The 23,656-nt window shown below is 45.2% G+C and overlaps 1 protein-coding gene across 1 annotated transcript in view; it reads right to left on the bottom strand.

Moving 5' to 3' along the window:
• The window catches only part of LOC149282087 (cAMP and cAMP-inhibited cGMP 3',5'-cyclic phosphodiesterase 10A-like), a 314,224-nt gene that overhangs the window by 197,057 nt on the left and 93,511 nt on the right, over positions 1 to 23,656 (bottom strand). The window contains exons 5-6 of the mRNA XM_089498623.1: positions 22,988 to 23,016; positions 11,395 to 11,518 (exon numbers count right to left, since the gene is read on the bottom strand). Coding sequence (XP_089354749.1) covers positions 11,395 to 11,518; positions 22,988 to 23,016 — 153 coding nt within the window. The remainder of the gene's footprint in view (positions 1 to 11,394; positions 11,519 to 22,987; positions 23,017 to 23,656) is intronic.

The following is a 23,656-nucleotide window of genomic DNA, read 5'->3' as shown; positions in this document are numbered from 1 at the left end:
TGCCTTCAGAGCTGCCTTCATTCTTCGTGGCATACTTTCTACAAGGTGCTGGAAACATTCCTTAGAGACTTTGGTCCATATAGACATGATGTTATCACGCAGTTGCTGCAGATTTGTTGGCTGCACATCAATGATGCGACTCTCCCATTCCACCACATCCCAAAGGTGCTCAATTGGAATGGTGGAGTGAACTCATTGTCATGTTCAAGAAACCCGTTTGAGATGATGTACATTTTCCTGCTGGAAGTAGCCATCAGAAGATGGGTACACTGTGGTAATAAAGGGATGGACATTGTCAGCAACAATACTCAGGTAGGCAGTTGCGTTTAAACGATGCTCAATTAGTACTAAGGGGCCCAAAGGTGTGCCAAGAAAATGTCCCCCACACCATTACACCACCACCAGCCTGAACCCTTGATACAAGGCAGGATGGATCAAAGCTTTCATGTTGTTTACACCAAAGTCATGTTGCAGCTGGAATCGATACTCATCAGATCAGGCTGTCACGTTCTGCCCAGGCTGCGGAGCTGCATATCTGTCTTGTTTCAGTTTCCCTGTTTTGCTTCGATCCATTCCTGGATTTCCTTTTGCTTTGTTCTGATCTTCCATTCCTTGCTCTTTGCTTCAGCATTGTTTCCTTTATAAGGTGTGCCCCACCTGTGTGTTCTGTTTGTCTCAGTCTACAGTCTAAGGTATGTCTCAGTGCTATGTGTTTTGATTACATGTTTGGTTTGTTTCGTACCACTGTCAGCAGGGATTAGCGTTAGGACCCACCGTCATTGGAGTACTTTGGCGTAGTGGTGGGCTAAGCATACTATGGCCATATCATGTGACGGAATCTCCAATTGTTATCAAACAGTCTTAGGCTAGTTTCTGTATTCATGTTTGTCTGTCTCTTATGTACCTTTGCCCTTCTTCCTTGTATCATCTGAGGATTCTGGTTCCTCTCTCCTCTCCCTTTGTCCTAGTCAATATGGCCTATCCTTGCTTAAAGGAGAAGCGTCCAAGGATTCCTGCTCCTCACTCCTTCCCCTGTGTTCCTTGCCTTGTTCCCTGTCCTTTGTTGTGCCCTGTATCATGTATATCTTGTCTAGTAATGTTTATTCCTTGTCTGGTTCACTGTAGTGCCCTGTAACATGTATATCTTGTCTGGTTATGTTTCGTGCCTGGTCTCCCTGTCCCTTGCTTGTTATGTTTCTGCTATACCCTTTGCTTAGCTTCCATACTCCCAGCCTGCAGCATCCTGCACGTGATTCTAGTGATATGCTTCATGCCTGTTCCAGGGTGCCTGCAGGATATCACTTCACTTCATACTGGACTTCATCTGCTGCCATATCAGGGCGCTGGTGTTTGGCTGCACAACCCTAGGTGCGCAACACCTGGGTGAGTGTGGTCGCCCTGCAACCAGGCCCTGTCCATCTCCACTACTGCACTGTGACTCCTGCATACAATCTTCGGGCGCGCGCTGGGTCCTTTCAGTCATCTGTTTGGACCCAGTCCGTGACATATGGCTGCAGACAAACGGCCAGGAGTTCGCGGAGTGGAGTCTGCAGCATTCCAGCCCGGCCAGAGGGCTACCTATCATGCACCCCACCAAAAGGGGTTTCCTGTTGTGTGCTCCCCACCCAAAGGGGTTTCCTGTCGTGTGCACCCCACCAAATGGGTTTCCTGTCGTGTGCGCCCCACCAAAGGGGTTTCCTGTTGAGTGCGCCCCACCAAGGGGGCTTTCCTGTCGAGTGCGCCCCACCAAGGGGGCTTTCCTGTCGAGTGTGCCCCACCAAGGGGGTTTCCTGAGTTGCGGCCAGCGCCCCACTAGAGGACTCCCAGGATGAGTGCCCTGCATTGCGACTCCCAGGATGAGTGCCTGCATCCGGGCTACCCTGGTTGAGTGCCCTGCAAGTGGGCAACCTGCCGTGTGCCCTGCAAGTGGGCAACCTGCCGTGTGCCCTGCAAGTGGGCAACCTGCCGTGTGCCCTGCAAGTGGGTTACCTGTCGTCTGCCCAGCAAGTGGGTCACCTGTCGTGTCTGCCCAGCAAGTGGGTCACCTGTCGTGTCTGCCCTGTCAAGTGGGTCACCTGTCATATCGGCCCAGCAAGTGGGTCACCTGTCGTGTCTGCCCAGCAAGTGGGTCACCTGTCGTGTCTGCCCAGCAAGTGGGTCACCTGTCGTGTCTGCCCTGTCAACTGGGCTTATCTGCCTTGCCTTCGCCTGGACCTAAAAGTCCGCTAGAGACAACTTCCTCATTCCTGTTCAGATATTCTGGTCATCAAAGGACTCCTAAGTTTTTCAGTCTCCTGAGTATGCAGGTTCCTGGGTTGCCTTGTTTACGCAGTTCTTCCGTCAGAGAGCAGACCTTCCTTCTGTTTATGTTCCTGTTCGCGTCCGGTGGCCGCTCATTTGGAGGGGGATACGGTCACGTCCTTTCCAGGCTGCGGAGCTGCATATCTCGCTCTTGTTTCAATTTCCCTGTTTTGCTTCAATCCATTCCTGGATTTCCTTTTGCTCTGTTCTGATCTTCCATTCCTTGCTTCTGCGTCAGCTCTTTGCTTCAGCTTTGTTTCCTTTATAATGTGTGCTCCACCCGTGTGTTCTGTTTGTCTCAGTCTGCAGTCTAAAGGTATGTCTTAGTGCTATGTGTTTGGTTTACATGTTTAGTTTGTTTCGTACCTCCGTCAGCAGGGATTAGCGTTAGGACCCACCGTCATTGGAGTACTTTGGCGTAGTGGTGGGCTAAGCATACTATGGCCATAAGATGTGACGGAATCTCCAATAGTTATCATACAGTCCTAGGCTAGTTTCTGTATTTATGTGTGTCAGTCTGTCCTGTATCCCCGGCAGCGGGGTGTCCTGTCTTGTTCCCTGTTGTGCCCTGTGTTATGTATATCTTGTCTGGTTATGTTTATTCCTTGTCTTGTTCACTGTTGTGCTAAGTAACATGTATATCTTGTCTGGTTATGTTTCGTGCTTGGTCTCCCTGTCCTTTGCTTGTCTGCTTAGCTTCCATACTCCCAGCCTGCAGCATCCTGCATATGAGTCTTGTGTGATGTCTCATGCCTGTTCCAGGGTGCCTGCAGGATTAGACTTTGTTCTGGACTACATCCGCTGCTATATCAGGGCACTGGTGTTTGGCTGCACATCCCTAGATCCTCAACACCTGGGTGAGTGTGGTCGCCCTGCTACCAGGCCCTGTCCAAACTCCACTACTGCACTGTGACTCCTGCATACAATCTTCGGGCGCGCTGGGTCCTTTCAGTCATCTGTTTGGACCCAGTTCGTGACACGGGCAATGTTCTTTCAGTCTTCCATTGTCCAATTTTGGTGAGCCTGTGCGAATTGTAGCCTCAATTTCCTGTTCTTAGCTGACAGGAGTAGCACCCGGCGTGGTTTTCTGCTGCTGTAGCCCATCTGCTTCAAGGTTTGATGTGTTGTGTGTTCAGAGATGGTATGCTGCATTTCTTGGTTGGAACGAGTGGTTATTTGAGCTACCAGTCTGCCCATTCTGCTCTGATATACACCAAGGCATTCTCGTCCATACAACTGCCGCTCACTGGATATTTTCTTTTTTGGACCATTCTCTGTAAACCCTAGAGATGGTTGTGCGTGAAAATCCCAGTAGATCAGAAGTTTGTGAAATACTCAGACCAGCCTGTCTAACACCAACAACCATGCCACGTTGAAAGTCACTTAAATCCCCTTTCTTCCCCATTCTGAAGCTGGGTTTGAACTTTAGCTAGTTGTCTTAACCACATCTACATGCCTAAATGCTGCCATGTGATTGGCTGATTAGCCATTTGTGTTACCAAGCAATTGAACAGGTATACCTAAAAAAGTGACCAGTGAGTGTATATCCCAGACATATAGGAGCCAAGCCAACATACCTTCCCTACGGTGTTGTAGGAACGTGCCCCTAGTTCTGTATGTTTCCCAGCTGTGCTGTTGCATGTCTTTACTGTATATTGATTATCCGCTTTTGTTGCAGACTCAGGAACATGGAGTGCCTCTCCTGATGTCCCTACTCCCCTAGTCCTGGTAATGATGTCCAGTCTTTGTATACATGTGACTATAGCTGCTCTAACTCAAGTCTTATCTCTGTGTCAGAGTTCATACAATCATAAGATTTAATTTAAGGACAGCTGCCCTTCATTGGTTGATGCCAGAGAAGGCCCTCCCAGCGACCAATAGATGGCAGAGGAGTCCCCTGCCAGCGACTAAAATAATTGATCAATGTGGAGCAGTAGATCGAAATAGATTAAATAACACAAAACCTTTTTCCACTTTTCTGTTCACTTATTTCTGGACCTAAAAACTTTTTTCCTTTGAAGTGACTACAAATTCAGGAGGGCGCTTTTATCTCTAGATAAGTACAAATTAAATAGTTCAATTTATTCCTACAGTAAGTAAAGTGCCAGGAAACAGATAACCAAATACACACCAAGACAGGCTCTGCCACACCGACACCCAAACACACACACCAGGACAGGCGCTGCCACACCGACACCCAGTCACACACACCAGCACAGGATCTGATATATACACACACACACCAGGACAGGCTCTGACACGCCAACAGCCAGACACACACACACACACACACCAGGACAGGCTCTGCCACACCGACACCCAGACACCAGGACAGGCTCTGACACCCACCAGATGGGCTAAGCTACAACAATAAAAAAAAAAAAGGAATTTTCTACACTGCTGCCACCCCCTTTTGTGTTTTTACCCCCTTTTGTCAGCTGCCACCCTTGTGTATTGATCCTGCCAGTATCTGAAATACCCTGAGGTTCTAGTTTTCAAAAATATGGTTTGATGGGAGTAAATTGAACTGACCGGCTTCAAAGATGTTCCAACTAGCACATGGGGGCAGAATGACCTGTTTTCAAAAAATGGTTTTGCAATAGCAACATCATCTTGTACTTATTGGGTTAAAAAAGGTCATAAAGAGCAGCTTAACTATGTAAATACTAGACTTGGGCGCCAGCCAACACTTCGTCTTCGTATTCCACGAATATTCGTACATTATTTGTGTTAGTTTTTTGCAATTTCTTTAGGAAGGGGTTAACGCAGTATGCAGCAGCTTTGGTGTCAGGATTTTAAGGACCCGTACGAGCAACTCCACCTGCTCTTCATTGGTTGATGGCAGACAAGCCCCCAACTGGCAACCAATAGAGCCTTGTACAGACTTTTAAAATCCTGGTGCCGAGACCACTGGTCTCCCTGCTCCAGGAGTTAAAGGTCCATATGAACGACCAATAGAGTCGCTGTGTGACAGAATGACTTGTCATACAGTGCCCCAAGGTAGTCAGAGATGGCAATTGTTAATGCAATTATGTGGATATATAAGGCTATGTTTTACAACAATAAAATGTTCAATTTGTTCTTCACAATCATGGTGGTCGTGACTACTTTTGTGATCTAAGACAAAGATCCATCTATTAGCCTCCTAAAGGCTGGAGACTATCCTGAGGGACATACAAAGGGTTCATAGGGTATCTATAGCTGTAACTAAGCAACCCGTTACACGCTCGTATGGACCTCCATGCTCCAAGAGTTAAAGGTCCGTACGAGCGACTCTACTGGTCACCGGCAAGGAGCTCCTGCTGGCGACCAATAGAGTCGCTCATACATACTTTTAAAATCCTGGTGCCGAAACTATGCCTGGGGAGACCATTGGTCTCCCTGCTCCAGGAGTTAAAGGTACGTACAAGCGACCAATAGAGTAAATACATAGTAAATACATAGAATAACTTTGCAATGAGAATATATGAATATATCTAACACCTACTGCATACATACATATACACAATATGTATAAATGTATGTATTATAGTTAGTGACATTTCTTATCTCTTTATGTGTAAATCCAAAATGTATCTAACACGTGGTGTCATCTCATATCACATACCACTTAACCAACACCTTTAATACGCAGGAAAAAACCTAGGCATGAGTAAGCCCTTAGTTTATTTAATGAAACATCTATTAAACAATAACCATAAATCATCAAACTGGAGGAGGAAAAGAATGGGGGGGGGGGAGATTCCAATTCCTCCCAAACTTTGAACAGAAGTTTCAAACAAGAATATCCAAGTATCTAAGTTTAACCATCTCTTTACTGGGATTATTCGGAATAATTGATTTTCTCTTAAAGAATTTAATTTTGTTGGAAAGCTGTATCTATATGCTATATTCTTATTTCTTAATTTTGTTGTGATATCTTTAAATCGTCATCTAGTCATATGCATGGCCCAAAATCGATCTGGGCATACCAGAATGTCATTAAACTCATTGGGAGGTTTAGATCTTATTTGCTAATGCAGAGCATCTTTTAGTGAGCAATTTAGAAATGTCTGAAGCTGTAACTGAAGCTTTAAGAGTCTGTGAACTGTTTCTTTTTTTTAAGATGGTAAAATTGGTAACACTTTCCACATACATTTAGAGCATGCAATGAATGTACAAAGTTAGTCAGGTGAACAGTAGTACAAGCAGGACATCTAGATGACATATTATGCTTTGAGCAGGTATAGCAAAGCCTGCGGAAACATAAGATACAGTGTACACAAATCACACAGTATAAGGACGAAGCAGCATAAAGAAAAACACCATTTCTGAGAAGAGGATTAGCGTACTCAACCCATCCGTAGTTGAAGCTCAGTAGTGGAATGTATCACAATGGCAGGATGACAAGTTGTACAATCACAGGAAAAAGAGACCATTGAGCATTAAACTTAGAACAAAACAAAACAAAAAGACGCATACCACCTACCCGCTAATTACATGACTACAAACATAGTGATGCTAAATGAGAGAGACCAGTGTGTAGTATAAGTGTAACAAACAGTCAGGGAGGCATTGCGAGGTGCCCGACCCACACGAGGGAATAGAAACCCCATCGTTTCAAGGAGAGAGGCCCAAAATACTAGGGAATTTAGGGGAGGCGATCAGTCCCTTCCACCAAAACCAGCTTTGCCCCTAGGTGCCCAAATCAATTCCTCCATATAGGAGAAGTACTGCATTCTAATGAGCCATGCCTGGATTGGGGGGGGTGCATTGTTGCTTCCAGAAGCAAGGAACGACCGCCTTTGCGGCGCTTAGTATGTGGAACGTCACTGAATTCTTGTATTGAGCGAGGGAGAGATCAGTATGGTGTAGTTTAGCCACTTCCGGGGTTAAAATATATTCGGGGTCCCCAATCTCCTGTACAACCCGTTCGATTATGGCCCAGTAAGGTGTGACGAGAGTGCACTCCCACCAGATATGGAGGAACGTACCAGGCCCCGCCAGACACCTCCAGCAGAGGTCAGGAACCTGTGGCAGAAAGCGGTGCAAGTCATGCGGAACACGATACCACCTGACTAGGAGTTTATAGGAGGCCTCCTGAATTCTACTAGCTATAGCCCCTTTGTGAACCAAATGGATGATTTTATCCCAATCCTCCGCAGAGGAGAGGTTGGGTAGATCCGCCTCCCACATAGCAATAAAGTAGGGTTTAGCCGCCGCACGCTGTGTCAGGAGTATGGCATACAGTAGCGACAATAAATGAGCTGGTTCCCGACCTGACGCGCATAGCTATAGCCCCTTTGTGAACCAAATGGATGATTTTATCCCAATCCTCCGCAGAGGAGAGGTTGGGTAGATCCGCCTCCCACATAGCAATAAAGTAGGGTTTAGCCGCCGCACGCTGTGTCAGGAGTATGGCATACAGTAGCGACAATAAATGAGCTGGTTCCCGACCTGACGCGCATAGCAACTCAAACTCCGTTAAGGATCTGCGATAATTAGCGTCATGAGGGAGTGTCTGTGAACTCTTTCAAAAGGAATCTGATCAACATATTTTACATCTAAGTATTATAGGAGGAATTCAATCAGGAACTTTTCATGATAGGTGTTTATTAGATCTTATGGATTACCTTAAAACCTTAGGTTATTTCTATGGGATTTATCCTCAAGTGTAACTATTTTATTGCCCACATATTATCACATCTGTCAGAATAAGATTTTGTGTTTGTAAATTACTGACCACCCCCTTACGTTTTAAATAACCATTATTCGTTTTGTACCAATTTTTCTGTGAGAAATTATATTTCTTTTAGTAGATCAGTTGTACTTGTGTTAAGGTCTCTTTTCCCATCTACTTCATCTATTGCAGCGGTTAGGCTTTGTTGTAATAGAGTCTGTTACATTCAATAAGGATTTAAATGCCATTCCTTTCAGGCATTTCCTTTCGGCAACATCATTACTAATGCCCCGTGATGCGTCAGGGACTCTTGTCTAAAGAGCACAAAGCATGACTGCAGGGATTCCCCTGACTGCTGTAGAGGGGAACACCACAGGGAAAGCCTCTACTGCACAGTGGATCCCTAAAGGACAATCCCTAAATTAACGTTCTGAGAACCTTTACAGGTGATGCTCACAGAGATCCCTGGGGTCATAAATGACCCCAAAGTTGATCACTATACATTAATTAAAGCTCTCCGATAGAGAGCAGTGTAAAAAAATGTAAAAGCAAAAAATGAAAAATATGTAAAACAAATATATGCATTTTTTATAAAACAAATATCCCATCATATCTAGCCCTATAAGAAATGTTAAAAATTCCCTTCCCACTCGGCACCCCTCATTTACCTAAAATAAATTAATTAAAAAAGATAGAAATATACAAAAATCCGGTTTGCTGACTACTGTTTTAGGGGAAAAAAGAATATAGGGTATTTTTAATTAGGGGCAGCTAAACTAACCTGGGAGATATTGCTATATATAGATATAGTGTTTTTTCAGTCAATTACTTTCTGACCAAGAAAATGGTGGTAAATCAACAATTTCCATGCACTAAAACTACCACCAAGCTTTTGTCAAAATTTATGGTAGTAACTTAGTAATTAAGTTTCTACTACAAAGGCTGGTAGTAGAATTGGTGGATGGTAAGTGTTAACACCATTTGAAATACCCGGTGGGGTCTAGTTTTCAAAAGTATATGGATTGACGGGCTTAAACTGAATTGGCCAGCTTCAAGGACACCCCAAATAGGACATGGGACAGAACCCCAAACAACCTGACATACTTATGCTTGAGTGGTATCACTGTAACTCAGGAGATGTTGCTGAACACATCTTGGGGTGTTGTTTTAAAGTGACATATAGCAGGAGCTATAAAGTCATACCTGACTTAAAATGTTTGTGGAAAAAAGCACACCAAAAATTACTACCACAAATTTTGACAAAGGCTGGCAGCATAATAAGTGCAACAAAACATTTAAAATACCAGCATTTGCAATATCCCAGGGTGTCTAGGTCTCAAAAATACAAGGTTTAACGTGGATAAATTGAATTTGCCTCCTTCAAAGATGTCCCAAAAAGGACATGGGCACATGATGACTAAATGTCAAAGTTCTAATTTAAAATGCACACCTCCCAACTTTGGCCTTTTAGCCCCCAAACAGCCTGAAATGCCTACGCACTGGCAGTATCGCTGTGCTCAGGAGACGTTGCTGAACACATACTGAGGTGACATATACAAGAAACTATAAATTTGTACTTGAAGTACAATGTGTGTAAAAAACAAGGCTGGTGATAAAATTAGCAACATTTAATACCAGCATTTGAAATACCCTGGGGTGTCTAGATTTCAAAACTACTGTATATGGTTTGATGGTGTTTGATTAGCTGGCTTCAAAAATGTCCAAAAATAAGACATGGTGAGTAGCATAACCAGATATCAAAATTCCAATTTGAAAATGTTATTGCACATATCTTAAATGTGGCCTTTTAGCCTCCAAACTCTGGATTGAACATTGGTTAAAATATAGAATGCAAAGTAGTTGTAATAGAAAATTCTAAAACTGGATCAAGGTATTAAGTATAAAGATATTAGGTGTTATACCTTAGGAGTCTGTCTTGAGTTGTGTCCTTTTTATTTGCTTATCAATGATCCCATATTGAGAGCCATGTCCCAGTGTTTGCTGATGACATAAAATTAGGGAGGTAATACAGTCTAATTTTGACGTTGCTTCCCTGCAGTAGGGTTTAGACAGAGTGGGGGACTGGGCAGGCAAGTGGCAATTAAGGATAAATACAGACAAAAGTAAAGTTATGCATTATGGGAAAAATAACAATACATAATATACTTTAAATGGTATCTCTATGGGAAAAACTAGTAGGGAGAAGGATTTAGGAATAATTGTAAAAAACAGATTTAGCAGAAGTGTACAATACCAGTTATTATTATTATTATTTTTATCTTTTATTTATATAGCGCCAAGAATTTACGCAGCGCTTAAGCAGCTGCAAAGGCTAAAAGGATATTGGCATGTGTAAAACGAGGTACTGATTCATGGGAGGAGCATATAATCTTGCCTCTTTGACTTGCCAAGTCAGTGGTAAGACGTCATCTTGAATATGCGGTGCAATTCCAGAAAAAGGACATTATGGAAGTAGAAAATCAGGTCCACAAACATGATAATGGGATTAGAATATTTTATTTATGAAGAAAGACTTAAAAAGTTGCATCTACATACAGTAGAAAAATGGCATCTTATATGGATATTATAACATAGTATAAATATGTGCAGGGCCAATATAAAGAGCTCTCCAATGACCTATTCATTAACAGAAATGCACAAAGAACCAGAGGTCATCCTCTCAGACTGGAACAGCAAAGATGTTTTACACAACAAAGGAAGGGATTCTTTACAGGTCAAACCTCTGTGAAGGCCAGTCAAGTTCTTCCACACCAAACTCATCCAACTATGTCTTTACGGACTTTGCTTTGTACACCATTATATGGACAAAAGGATCATCTTTCAATTATTAAAATCAGGTTTTTGGCTAAGCCCAATGTAGGAAAATCTTAATGCATCAGTATACCAACACATTTTGGATAATGCTATGCTTTGTGGGAACAGTTTGGGACAGGCCCTTTTCTATTTCAGCATGACTGTTTCCAAGTGCACAAAGAAAGCTCCATAAAGACATGGTTGGATGAGTTTGAGGTGGAAGAACTTGACTGGCCAGATCATATTCCTGACCTCAACCTCATCAAACACCTTTTGGGATGAACTGGAACAGAGATTGCAACATCAGTGCCTGACCTCACAAATGCTGTACTGGATGAATGGGCAAAAATTTCCACAGAAACGCTCCAAAATCTTGCGGTAAGCCTTCCCAGAAGGGGGGGGGACTACATATTAATGTAAGACAAAACCATAGACCGATTAAGGTCTGAGCCTTTGCGTTAGAAAACATGGGCACACTAGATGTGCCGAATGTTTTTTATATGTCATTAAATGTTATGTTTCTATAGCTATAGGGAATAAATGTAGGTTTCCCCAAACTCATTTACATAATACAAAAAACAATGTGAGATATATACGTAAAGAACATAATTTCCATGTACCTGTTTTAATGACGTTGCTTAACTCATACAGAAGTAATTTATCATCTCCACCAGATTCTAGCCGTTGCTCCATGTAACTGTTTAGTTCATACACCACACCTTGCATATTTGTATCCTGATACTGCTAGAGAAAAATAAAAAAACTTTATAGTTTATAAGCAGCAAAATATACTAACTTACAGTTTTAAACATTTGTAATGAATTTCACTAATGGCACAGTGTATGAATTAAGTTTTTTTAATGTTTCTTTAAATTTAATGTTTCATTTAAATCTATTTTTAATTCAAATTAAACCCAGCATGGGGTTACAGTCTTTGTTAGCCAGGACCAGGAAAGCAATAGAAACACACCACTGTGCTTGACACTTGGCATAGTGCTGATATGCTGTGTTTGGTTTTCACCAAACATGGCGCTGGGCATTATAGCCAAACATCTCCACTCTGGTCTTGTCTGTCCAAAGGACATTGTTTCAGGAGTCTTGTGGTTTGTTCATATGCAACTTTGGAAAACTAAGCCGTGCTGCCGAGTTCTTTTTATAGAGAAGAAGCTTTCTTCTAGCAACCCTTCCACACAAACCATACTTGTTCAGTCTTTTTCTAATTTTGTTGTCATGAACTTAACATTTAACATGCTAAGGCCTATAGAGATGTAACTCTTTTGCATTTTCTCTGAGCATTACATGGTCTGACCTAGGGGTGAATTTATAAGAAAGTTCCATATAAAACCATAGAATTCAAAGAGGGTTACTTCCTTTTTCACACAAATATGTGTGTGTGTATATATATATATATATATATATATATATATACATACACACTCACTGGCCACTTGATTAGGTACACCTGTTCAATTACTTGTTAACACTAGTCAGCCAATCACATGGCAGCAACTCAATGCATTTAGGCATGTGGACGTGGTTAAGACAACTTGCTGAAGTTCAAACCGAGCTTTGAACGTGGCATGGTTGTTTGTGCCAGACAGGCTGGCCTGAGTATTTTAGAAACTGCTGATATACTGGGATTTTCACCCACAACCATCTCTAGGTTGCCTTGTTGAAGTCAGAAGTCAGAGGAGAATGGGCAGACTGGTTTGAGATGACAGAAAGGCAACAGTAACTCATTGCAACCATGGTATGCAGAATACCATCTCTGAATGTACAACACGTCGAACCTTGAAGCAGATGGGCGTCAGCAGCAGAAAACCACACCAGGTGCCAATCCTGTCAACTAAGAACAGGAAACTGAGGCTACAATTCGCACAGGCTCGCCAAAATTGGACACTGGAATACTGGAAGAACCTTACCTGGTCTGATAAGTCTCGATTCCAGCTGCAACATTCAGATGGCAGGGTCAGACTTTGGCGTATACAACATGAAAGCATGGATCCATCCTGCCTTGTATCAACAGTTCAGGGTGGTGGTGTAATGGTGTGGGGGACATTTTCTTGGCACACTTTGGGCTCCTTATTACCAGCTGAGCATCGTTTAAATGCAACAGCCTACCTGAGTATTGCTGTATCCATCTTCTGATGGTTACTTCCACCAAGATAATGCCCTATGTCACAAAGCTCACATCATCTCAAACTGGTTTCTTGAACATGGCAATGAGTTCACTGTACTCCAATGACCTCCACAGTCACCAGATCTCAATTCAATACAGCACCTTTGGAATGTGGTGGAACGGGAGATTTGCATTATGGATGTGCAGCCGACAAATCTTCATGATGCCATCATGTTCATATGGACCAAAATCTCTGAGGAATGTTTCCAGCACCTTGTAGAAAGCATGCCACGAGGAATGAAGGCAGTTCTGAAGGCAAAAGGGGGACCAACCTGGTAATAGCAAGGTGTTCCTAATAAAATGTCCAGTGAGTGCGTGTGTGTGTATATATATAAATGTGTGTGTGTGTGTGTGTGTGTGTGTGTGTGTATATAGATACCGTATTGGCTCGGATATAGGCCGCCCCCGTATATAGGCCGCACCCTAAAAGTTTGGTGCTTTTTTAAAGAAAAAAACATGCTGCCACTCTGTCTCCCCCCCCCCCGAGATATGCTGCCACTGTCCTCCCCCCCGAGATATGCTGCCACTGTCCTCCCCCCCGAGATATGCTGCCACTGTCCTCCTCCTCCTCACCCCCCGAGATATGCTGCCACTGTCGTCCTCCCCCCCCCGAGATATGCTGCCACTGTCCTCCTCCTCCCCCCCCGGGATATGCTGCCACTCTGCCCCCCCCCCCCGATTTACCAGAGCAGACTCCCGGGTGTCTTGCGGGGCCGGCGGGGGACATCTACGCAATACGCGTATACAACTTCCGGTGCCGGCACTCAGCGGTAAAACGCATCGTGCGGACGGTCACCGGCTGCGGCGATGCGGGTAAACAACCTCTGCAGCCGGTGACCGTCCGCATGATGCGCTTAGACAACCTCCCGTGCCGGCACCCCCCCCCCGTGGAAAGTGCTGGCAGGGGAGGCTGTCTGAGCGTATCGGAGAGTAGGATGCAGGTCCCCTGCACCGCTGCGGGGGATCTGTATCCTAACCCCGCTGCCCTCGCTAGACCCCGAATATAGGCCGCGCCCCCACTTTAAAGACTTAAAATGGGGGGGAAAAGTGCGGCCTATATTCGAGCCAATACGGTATATATGTATATATATGTATATATATATATATATATATATATATATATATATATATATATATATATATATATACACACATATATATATATATATATATACATATATACATACATACATACATATCACACACACTCTGAAAAACAGTATGCGAACAACTGTATAAAATCAAGCACATAGGCACACCATTACATTAATTTATAAAGCGCCGCCCAATTCCGCAGCGCTGTTACATTCATTAGAACATTTTATAAACACATAATAACACATACAATAAAAAACTGGTGCAAAGGAGAAGAGGGCCCTGCTCTTGCGAGCTTACAATCTAGTCGGTGGTTGAGGGGAGTGAGACAATAAGAGAGAACGGCTTGGATGGAGATGTGTTGATCTGCTTCTGATGTGTTGAAGCCATTTGTTACAATGGCTGTGATTAGGATGATGGTTGGGAGCACTGTAAAGGAATGTTGTACGCTTCCCTGAACAAGTGGGTTTTCGGAGAGGTCTTGGAAGTCGCGTACGAGGCAGAAAGTCTGACAGAACGGGGAAGGGAATTCCACCGGAGGGGAGCGGCGCGGGTGAAATCCTGAATACGGAAGTGGGAAGAGGTAACAACAGTAGAAGAAAGCCGCAGGTCGTGAGAGGAACGAAGAGGGTGGGTAGGGATGTATTTTGCTTGGAGGATAGAGATGTAAGGGGGTGCTGAGTTGTTGAGGGCTCTATAGGTCAGGGTTAGAAGTTTAAATTTGATTCTGAAGGGTATGGGGAGCCAGTGAAGTGATTGGCATAGTGCAACAGTGGATGAGGAGCGGTGGCAGAGAAAGATTAATCTAGCTGCAGTGTTGAGGATAGATTGAAGCGGTGAAAGGCGGGAGAGGGGGAGACCGTTTAGCAGGCAGTTGCAATAATCCAGACGGGATATCACAAGGGAGTGGATTAGTAACTTGGTATCTTGCGTGAGGAAAGGGCGGATTCAGGAGATGTTTTTCAGGTGAGGTGGCAGGATTTGGTGAAGGACTGGATGTGAGGGATGAAGGAGAGAGCAGAGTTGAGGGTGACACCACGGCAGCAAACCTGGTCTGTTGGATGGATAGTGGAGCTATCAACAGTAATAGAGATGTCAGGAAAAGTGGACATAGCAGGATCATGGCGGGATTACCATGATTTTGGTTTTAGAGATGTTGAGCTTTAGGTAACGGGACGCCATCCATGATGCATGATAGACAGTCAGTGAGGCGACTTAGACGAGAGGGGGAAAGGTAAGGAGCAGGGTGTCATCTGCATATAGGTGGTACTGGAAACCAAAGGAAGAAATACGTTTTCCGAGGGAAGAAGTGTAGATGGAGAATAGCAGAGGCCCAAGAACTGAGCCTTGAGGAACACCAGTAGATAGCGGTAGGGGAGAGGAGCAAGTTCCAGTAAATGAGACACTAAAAGTACGGTTAGAAAGGTAGGATTTAAGCCATGAAAGAGCCATGTCACGGATGCCATGAGTATGGAGGGTTTGTAGGAGAAGAGGGTGGTCGACTGTGTCGAAGGCTGCTGAGAGGTCCAAGAGAACACCCAGTGAGAATTGGCCTTTTGTTTTAGCTGTCAGGTCATTAATAATCTTAGTCAGTGCAGCCTCTGTTGAATGCTGTGGACGGAAACCAGATTTTAGAGGGTCAAGTAGAGAGTTTGATGTGAGAAAGTTTGTCGGTTGATTGTAGGTTAATCGTTCCAGCAGTTTGGAAGCTAGCGGAAAATGTGAAACTGGACGGTAGTTTGATGGGGATGTGGGATCAAGTGAAGGTTTCTTTAGGATGGGGGAGATGATGGCATGTTTGAATGAGGATAGGAATACACCAGAGGACAAGGAGAGATTAAAGATGTGGGTTAGGTTTGGGGTAAGGACACTAGAGAGGGGTGGCAGGAGATGTGAAGGTGCAGGGTCGAGGGGACAGGTGGTGAGGTGGGAAGACAAGAGGTGATTAATGAAATTAAATATGTTTGTTTGGAGAGATGGAGGGCTGATGTATAGGAGCGGAGCATGAATTTGTAGTGAACAAAGTCTTCAGGGGAACGAGACTTCCTCCACAGGCGCTCAGCGGTACGTGAACACTTTTGAAGGAGGCGTGTGTTTGGAATGCCATGGTTGAGGTGGACGGCGTGGGGGATTGCGTACAGTTACAGGGGCAACCATATCTAGGGCTGAGGCTAGTGTATGGTTATACTGAGCTGTAGCTGTGTCAAGACAGGAGGAGGAGGATATACTTGAGAGGAGGGGCCATAGTGTATCTGAAAGCTGTGGAGTGTTGAGGTTGCTTTGATTTGTGGTGGTTTCTTAGGTAGGGAGGGTGTGTATGGTATGTTGAGATTAAATGTAAGCAGGCTGTGATCAGACAGACAGATGGGAGAGTTGGAGAACTGAGATGTGGAACAATGGTGGGAGAACACTATATCTATTTGATGAACGCCACGGTGTGTTGGGGAGTTAGTCCATTGTGAGAGTCCGAGGGAGGAGGAGAGTGAAAGTAGTTTGGAAGCAGCAGGTGAGGATGGGTCATCAATAGACAAACATTAGCACTATTATGGTTCATAAAAATAGTTCAGGCATGAAGTTGTAGACCACACAGACACACTACAGAGCTCCAAACTGCCTCTGGAAGCAACATGAGTACAAGCACTTTGTGTCGGGTGCTTCATGAAATGGGTTTTTATGGCCAAACAACTGGACAGAAGCCAAATATCGCTATACAAAATGCCAAGCATTGACTGGACTGGTATAAAGCACACTGCCACTGGTCTCTGAAGTGAATTTTTGTTACTATCTGGAAGTCTAATGGACAAATCTGGGTTTGTTGGATGCCAGAAGAACACTACTGGTACTGATGTACTGGCCTGACCCCCCAGTTTTGCTACAGGGGGATGCTGAGGTGGTTGCCACAGGTTCGTGTCCCCAGGCACCCATGTTATGCAACCCCGAGATGCAGGGGTGGGCAGATCCAAACCAAATTTGTTGATCACTTAAAGTGAAAATTAGACACTACCCTTAAGTGCTCCACAAAACATATTTGTTTCCATTATCAACTTTTTAACCCAATTTTGTACAGCAACCTTTTATGAGAAATTATAGCAAAATAAAAATAAATAACATCTGCTGAAATACTCTATATATCTATATTTTTGCTCACCTCTTTGTAGAAAGCAAAGCAGCATATCAAAGCATATGAAATAAAATCACGTCACGACCTTGGCCACTCTTTTACATTATGTGGATGGTCAGGTGCATGTGCGTCATATACACAGAAAACACATGGCACCAGGATGCATCCATGGAGGGCTCCACCTCCAGGATCTGCTGCTAACATCTTGGTGCCAGACACCACAGCACACCTTCAGAGGTCTAGTGGAGTTCATGCCATGACAGGTCAAGGCTGTTCTGGCAGCAAAAGGGATACCTACACAATATTAGGCAGGTGGTCATAATGTTATTGCTGATCGGTGTACTATTACTATTGCAGGATGACACAGCACGTCAGTTGGATGATTCTCAGAGTATTACTGTTGTTTGCTCTGGGTTATTGTGTTTCCAGTTCTTGTGCTATATCTGTGTCTACCGTGTACCAAACCTTGGCTTGTCTTTTGACCTTGATCCTGTGCTGCCTGCCCCGACCTCGGATATCCTCGACTTTGCTTCCATGCCGCCTCCCCCGACCTTGGACTTCCCTGTTTTTGGCTTTGTCTTGCTGTGCTTGGCTACCGTTTGAGTCCGCTATACTGTCTCTGCTATGTGGGTTCAGCTACCTCTGCTACCCCAGGGCATGCAGTATCACCCGACACCCAGGACATGCAGTTCCAGGCACTGGGCAGGTGTTTTTTTTTCTTTTCCCCTTGCCCGCAGCAGGGTTAGGAGCCATCTCCCCTGCAGCAGTGCAGGGGCCCGGATCCCCTTCTCTGGCAGCCAGTGGAAGTCTGCGCAATGCAGACAACCCCCGCTGGTGCCGGCATTTCCGCCGGGGCTTCTATGAACTTCTGGTGCTACACCATATTATTTATTGTTTATATAGCGCCATCAAATTCCGTAGCGCTGTACAATTGGTAGACAGGACATATTAAGTAGTATGTAACATAACAGTTTGACTTACAGAAAGAACAGGTAAGGAGGGCCCTGCTCAAACAAGCATACAATCTAGAGATAGAACCCCCAGCGGCTCTCTCTGGCAGCCGGTGAATGTCTGTGCGAGGGCTTCTATGACTGAGCACCAGCATAGAAGACCCGGCCGAACTGGCGAGCAGAGGTTCTCTACGTGCATCTCGCAGATGTCCACCGGCTGTGTGTGAGACTGCCTGAGTCTGTGTGTGTGTGTGTAAGAGACTGCCTGAGTCTGTGTGTGTGTGTGTGAGAGAGAGACTGCCTGAGTCTGTATGTGTGAGAGACTGCCTGAGTCTGTGTGTGTGTGAGAGACTGCCTGAGTTTGTGTGTGAGAGATACTGCCTGAGTCTGTGTGTGCGTGAGAGACTGCCTGAGTCTGTGTGTGTAAGGCTGCCTGAGTCTGTGTGTGTGTGAGAGACTGCCTGATTCTGTGTGTGTGTATGTGTGAGAGACTGCCTGAAACTGTGTGTGACTGCCCGGGTCTCTGTGTGTGTGTACGAGACTGCCTGAGTCTGTGTGTGTGTGTATGAGACTGCCCGAGTCTGTGTGTGGGAGAGACTGCCTGAGTCTGTGTGTGTAAACAAAGAAAAGGAATCCCAGCACTCCAAACAGCTTCCAGTCTCTAGGACACTTTTTTAAGCGAGAGCAAACAAAAGCAACGTTTCAGCCAAACAGGGCCTTTGTCAAGCTTTGTTTGGCCGAAACGTTGCTTTTGTTTGCTCTCGCTTAATAAAGTGTCCTAGAGACTGGAAGCTGTTTGGAGTGCGGTGATTCCTTTTCTTTGTTTGTGTGCTTCAAGAGGGTTTATGCTGTCCCTTTTTTCCTGCTAGCACCCAGCTTTCTGGGAGTTGAGTGCAGAACCATTTTTTCATTTTTATGAGTCTGTGTGTGTGTGAGACTGCTTAAGTCTGTGTGTATGTGTGAGACTGCCTGAGTCTATGTGTGTGTGCGTGTCTTAGTGTGAGAGACTGCCTGAGTCTGTCTAGAGCTATGTCTCTCAAATTGTATTTGCATTATTTCTCAGTTTGCACTGTTTTTTATTGATTATATTGATTATTGCTTGTTGAAGTGCTACAAAGACAATGTATTATCTCTATTTTGTGACTTATGAAATTGGGAATTTGTTTTCTTTTGATACCATAGTTACATAATTAGCTGAAAATTTTGGATGAGAAATTTAGTAAAAACTAGCGAAAATTAGAAAAAACCCTAATTTTTTATATATTTTCCCTCTGAATCCTCACAAAATTAAGTAAAGTGATGGAAAATTTATCAATTCAGGTGTCTTGATTTCAGAAATACCAATTTATATAGAATTTTCATACTTTGCCAGCATTTATAGTGAACATGCTATAAGGTGTACATTATTCGTAGAATTTTTACATTAGGTATGATGGGATAGCAACTCTGATTTAAAACAAATAAACCAAAATACCCACAAAAGTATATATTTCTGTAAAGCAGACAACCCAAACTAGCATATGAGGGGTATTTGGGCACCCTTCATGCAGCTATTTGGCCATCAATCACTGTCAAAGATGGCCACAGAAATTATTTCCTGCGCTTTTTTTTTTCCACTAACACTTCTGTGTTGCTTACATTTTTTTGCACAGGGTATGTGTTACGGCAGAGTAACCCGGCCAAAATTGTTTAGCTGCATCTCCTGATTACGGTATACCCCACATCCTTAGTTTTTTTCTTATTAGAGGGCCATATCTATCCCTTACATATAGTACCCTATAGGGTGGTATTTTTTTTTTTGTTAATTCTCCGTTTATTGAAGAACAACATGACATTACACAACGACACAGCAATAATAAGGCACAAGTAAGGTAGGCAATAAGCACCACGATAAGAGCGACAAGCGCCCGCACAGTTACAGTCTGAAAGGGTATCACAACAAAGTGCCTGTCAATAGATGGTTACAGTTACAGACAATAACAGGTAGAATTGTGTAACAGACATGTGGCAACAAAAGTAGCACACGGAGGAAGAAATAAACACAGTACACAGAGAAAGCAACAAGCTCCGGAATATGGCATACCTAAACAGTAGTAGGATCGAGTCAGAAGACCCAGGCAGGACGGGTACGTACGATAACCAAGTAAACCAAACCAAAACAAAGACCTGTGTGGCGGCAGATAAAAAGGCATAAAAGGAAAATGTAGAATAAATCAAGTCAAATCAAATCAGAGACCCGGTGTGGAGGGGTAAAAAGTGGAGAGAATCATGTCAGAGAGAGGTCCGAGCGACCATCCAGGGAGGATCGCCAATAGAACCACTTAAGCTCCACCGTATGGTCCTGGCCCTTGGAGGCGCTAGAAAGGACTTCCATTTGGTAGATAAATTCCACCCGGCGAAACCAGGCAGATACAGAGGGAGGGACGACGGACCTCCAGGAGCGGGGAAGGGTAGTAAGCGCGGCATTTATCAAATGCAGACCTGGGCAAAGCACGGCCCGCGGGCCACATCCGGCCCGCTGAATAGCTCGGACCGGCCCGCAAAGAGTGTCCTGGTGACTCACCAATGAGTCCGGTGTCCCCCCCCGCCCCGGTCACTTACCTTAAACTCCTGTGTTGGAAGCGTTTGTCTCGGGTGCCGGCGCTTTACGCTGGGCGCCGGCATATGACGTCAGACGCCGGCGATCAGCAGTGAAGCGCCGGCACCCGAGACAAACGCCTCACGCTTCCAACACAGGAGTTTAAGGTAAGTGACCGGGGCGGGGGGGAGGAGATCCTGAGAAGGGGGGGTTAGGGAGTTAGAGGGGAGATACTGAGAAGGGGGGGTTAGGGAGTTAGAGGGGAGATACTGAGAAGGGGGGGTTAGGGAGTTAGAGGGGAGATACTGAGAAGGGGGGTTAGGGAGGGAGGTCTTACTGTGTGTGTGTGTCTTACTGTGTTTGTGTGTGTGTGTCTTACTGTGTGTGTGTGTATCTTACTGTGTCTGTGTGTGTCTCACTGTGTCTGTGTGTGTCTCACTGTGTCTGTGTGTGTCTTACTGTGTCTGTGTGTGTCTTACTGTGTCTGTGTGTGTCTCACTGTGTCTGTGTGTGTCTTACTGTGTCTGTGTGTGTCTTACTGTGTCTGTGTGTCTTACTGTGTCTGTGTGTGTCTTACTGTGTCTGTGTGTGTCTTACTGTGTCTGTGTGTGTCTCACTGTGTCTGTGTGTGTCTTACTGTGTCTGTGTGTGTCTTACTGTGTCTGTGTGTGTCTCACTGTGTCTGTGTGTATCTTACTGTGTCTGTGTGTGTCTCACTGTGTCTGTGTGTGTCTCACTGTGTCTGTGTGTGTCTCACTGTGTCTGTGTGTGTCTCACTGTGTCTGTGTGTGTCTTACTGTGTCTGTGTGTGTCTTACTGTGTCTGTGTGTGTCTCACTGTGTCTGTGTGTGTCTTACTGTGTCTGTGTGTGTCTTACTGTGTCTGTGTGTGTCTTACTGCGTGTGTCTTACTGTGTTCATAGCTTATTCAGTTATTGTAATAAATATTTTAGCCCATTTTTTAGCTCAAAATATTTTTTCCTTTTTTTTCTCCTCTAAAATCTAGGTGCGTCTTATCAGCAGGTGCGTCTTATAGAGCGAAAAATACGGTATGCACTCCGAAGCCTTGTTCATTTTGTTCACTTCTGTGCTGTGCTAATAGTTATTCAGGCCTTACTTATTCAAGCACCTCTACCAATGACGTAGGCTTGCATAACTTTATTAAACAGCACATAAGTTAACAAAATGGACAAGGCTTCGGAGTTTGTAGTTTGTAGAGGTCTGGCCCTCTAAAACCATTCCAATTTCTCATGTGGCCCCATGGGAAAATTAATTGCCCACCCCTGATCAAATGGAACTTAATTGAGCCCTTATAGGCCTGATACGGGACTGAGTTATAGTGGAGGAGTATAGCGGCCGGAGTAGCCGTAAACGTAGGGTCCAACACCTCCCGAATAACCTCGGCAACCTTGTCCCAGAAGGGCCTAATAGCAGGACAAGTCCACCAGATGTGGAAGAGGGAACCCAGATGGGAATTACATCGCCAGCACGTCGGGGGGATCTGAGGCAGAAACCTATGTAAATCAAGGGGCACCCTATACCACCGGGTAACAATTTTGAAGAGGGTTTCCTGCACCCTGCTGGACACAGTCCCCTTGTGAACAATCAGAAGCATCCTCTCCCAATCCCCCAGTGAGAAAGAAAGGCCCAGATCATTTTCCCAGAGGCTAAAATAATAGGGTTTAGCAACAACCGCCGGGGAAAGTAAAATAGCGTATAAGGCAGAGAGAAAAGGGTCAAGAAAGAGTTAGTCGCCGTCCCAGTCAACTCAGGCAGGGGTTTAAGAGTGGAGCCCCGCGTCACATGGCAGACACGTAGAGTGGAGACACCGGCAGGTAGAAGAGGCGCTAGGCGAGCCACATCACGGCCCGGGGCAAAATCCGGGTGACCCGAGATGGGAAACGGGTGAGGGAACAGACACTAGACCCCCCATACGCACAGCATGCCCGAAGGCTCTCAGGGTGGGGCCTATCAAGGGGTTTGAAGCATGGGAGATGCAGCGCTGAGGATTAGTAATCCAAGGGAGAGCGGCAATCGTGCAGGATAACGCAGCAGCCTCTACAGACACCCAGAGACGACGCGCGCCAACGGACCACTCCACCACACGACGAAGATGAGCAGCCCTCCAATAGAGTTCCAGGTTAGGAAGGCCCATCCCCCCCAACGTCTTAGGTCTCGTCAGGTAAGAGAAGGAAAGTCTAGGCGGCTTGCCCCTCCAAATGTAGCGGAGAAAGGCCCCATGACATTTTCGAAAATACGACCGAGGGAGGAAAATAGGCAGCGTCTGGAACAGATACAAAAAACGGGGGAGAACGTTCATCTTGAGGACGCTGACCCTCCCAAACCAGGACACGTGAGGGAAGGCCCATTTGTGGAGATCAGAAAGGAGAGAACTCAAAAGGGGATCAAAGTTAAGGGACCGGATCCGGGACAGCTCCGCGGGTATAAGAACCCCCAGGTACTTAATCCAATCATCCTTCCAACGGAAAGGCATAGTGGTGCGGATACGATGGGACAACTCCGGCGCTAGACGAAACCCCATCACCTCCGATTTTGAGAGGTTAATCTTATAGTTAGAGATAAAGCAGAAGCGGTCGAGAACCGACAGCAATGCAGGGAGGGATCGACCCGGATCAGAGAGCGTCACCAGGATGTCATCGGCGTTAGGGTTAGGGTTAGGGTATAACCCCCACGATATCCGAATGGGCGCGGACAGCCGCCGCGAGGGGCTCAACCACCAAGAGGAACAATAGGGGGAGAGGGGACAGCCCTGTCTCGTACCGTTGGAGAGAACGACCTGATCAGACTGTATGCCATTTACTTTAATCCGGGCGACCGGGGAGGAATAGAGAGCGCGTATACACGTTAGGAACCTAAGGCCCAGGCCAATGCCCTCCAGAACTTGAAACAGATAGGGCCAGGAGACCCTATCAAATGCCTTTTCGGCGTCCATCGAAGCT

Source organism: Sceloporus occidentalis, unplaced genomic scaffold, assembly GCF_023333645.1.
Source record: "Sceloporus occidentalis isolate IW3139 unplaced genomic scaffold, rSceOcc1.0.p SCAF_123, whole genome shotgun sequence".
NCBI lineage: Eukaryota > Metazoa > Chordata > Lepidosauria > Squamata > Phrynosomatidae > Sceloporus > Sceloporus occidentalis.
Note: the sequence above shows the minus strand (reverse complement) of the source record. Positions and strands in the feature narration are given on the sequence as shown.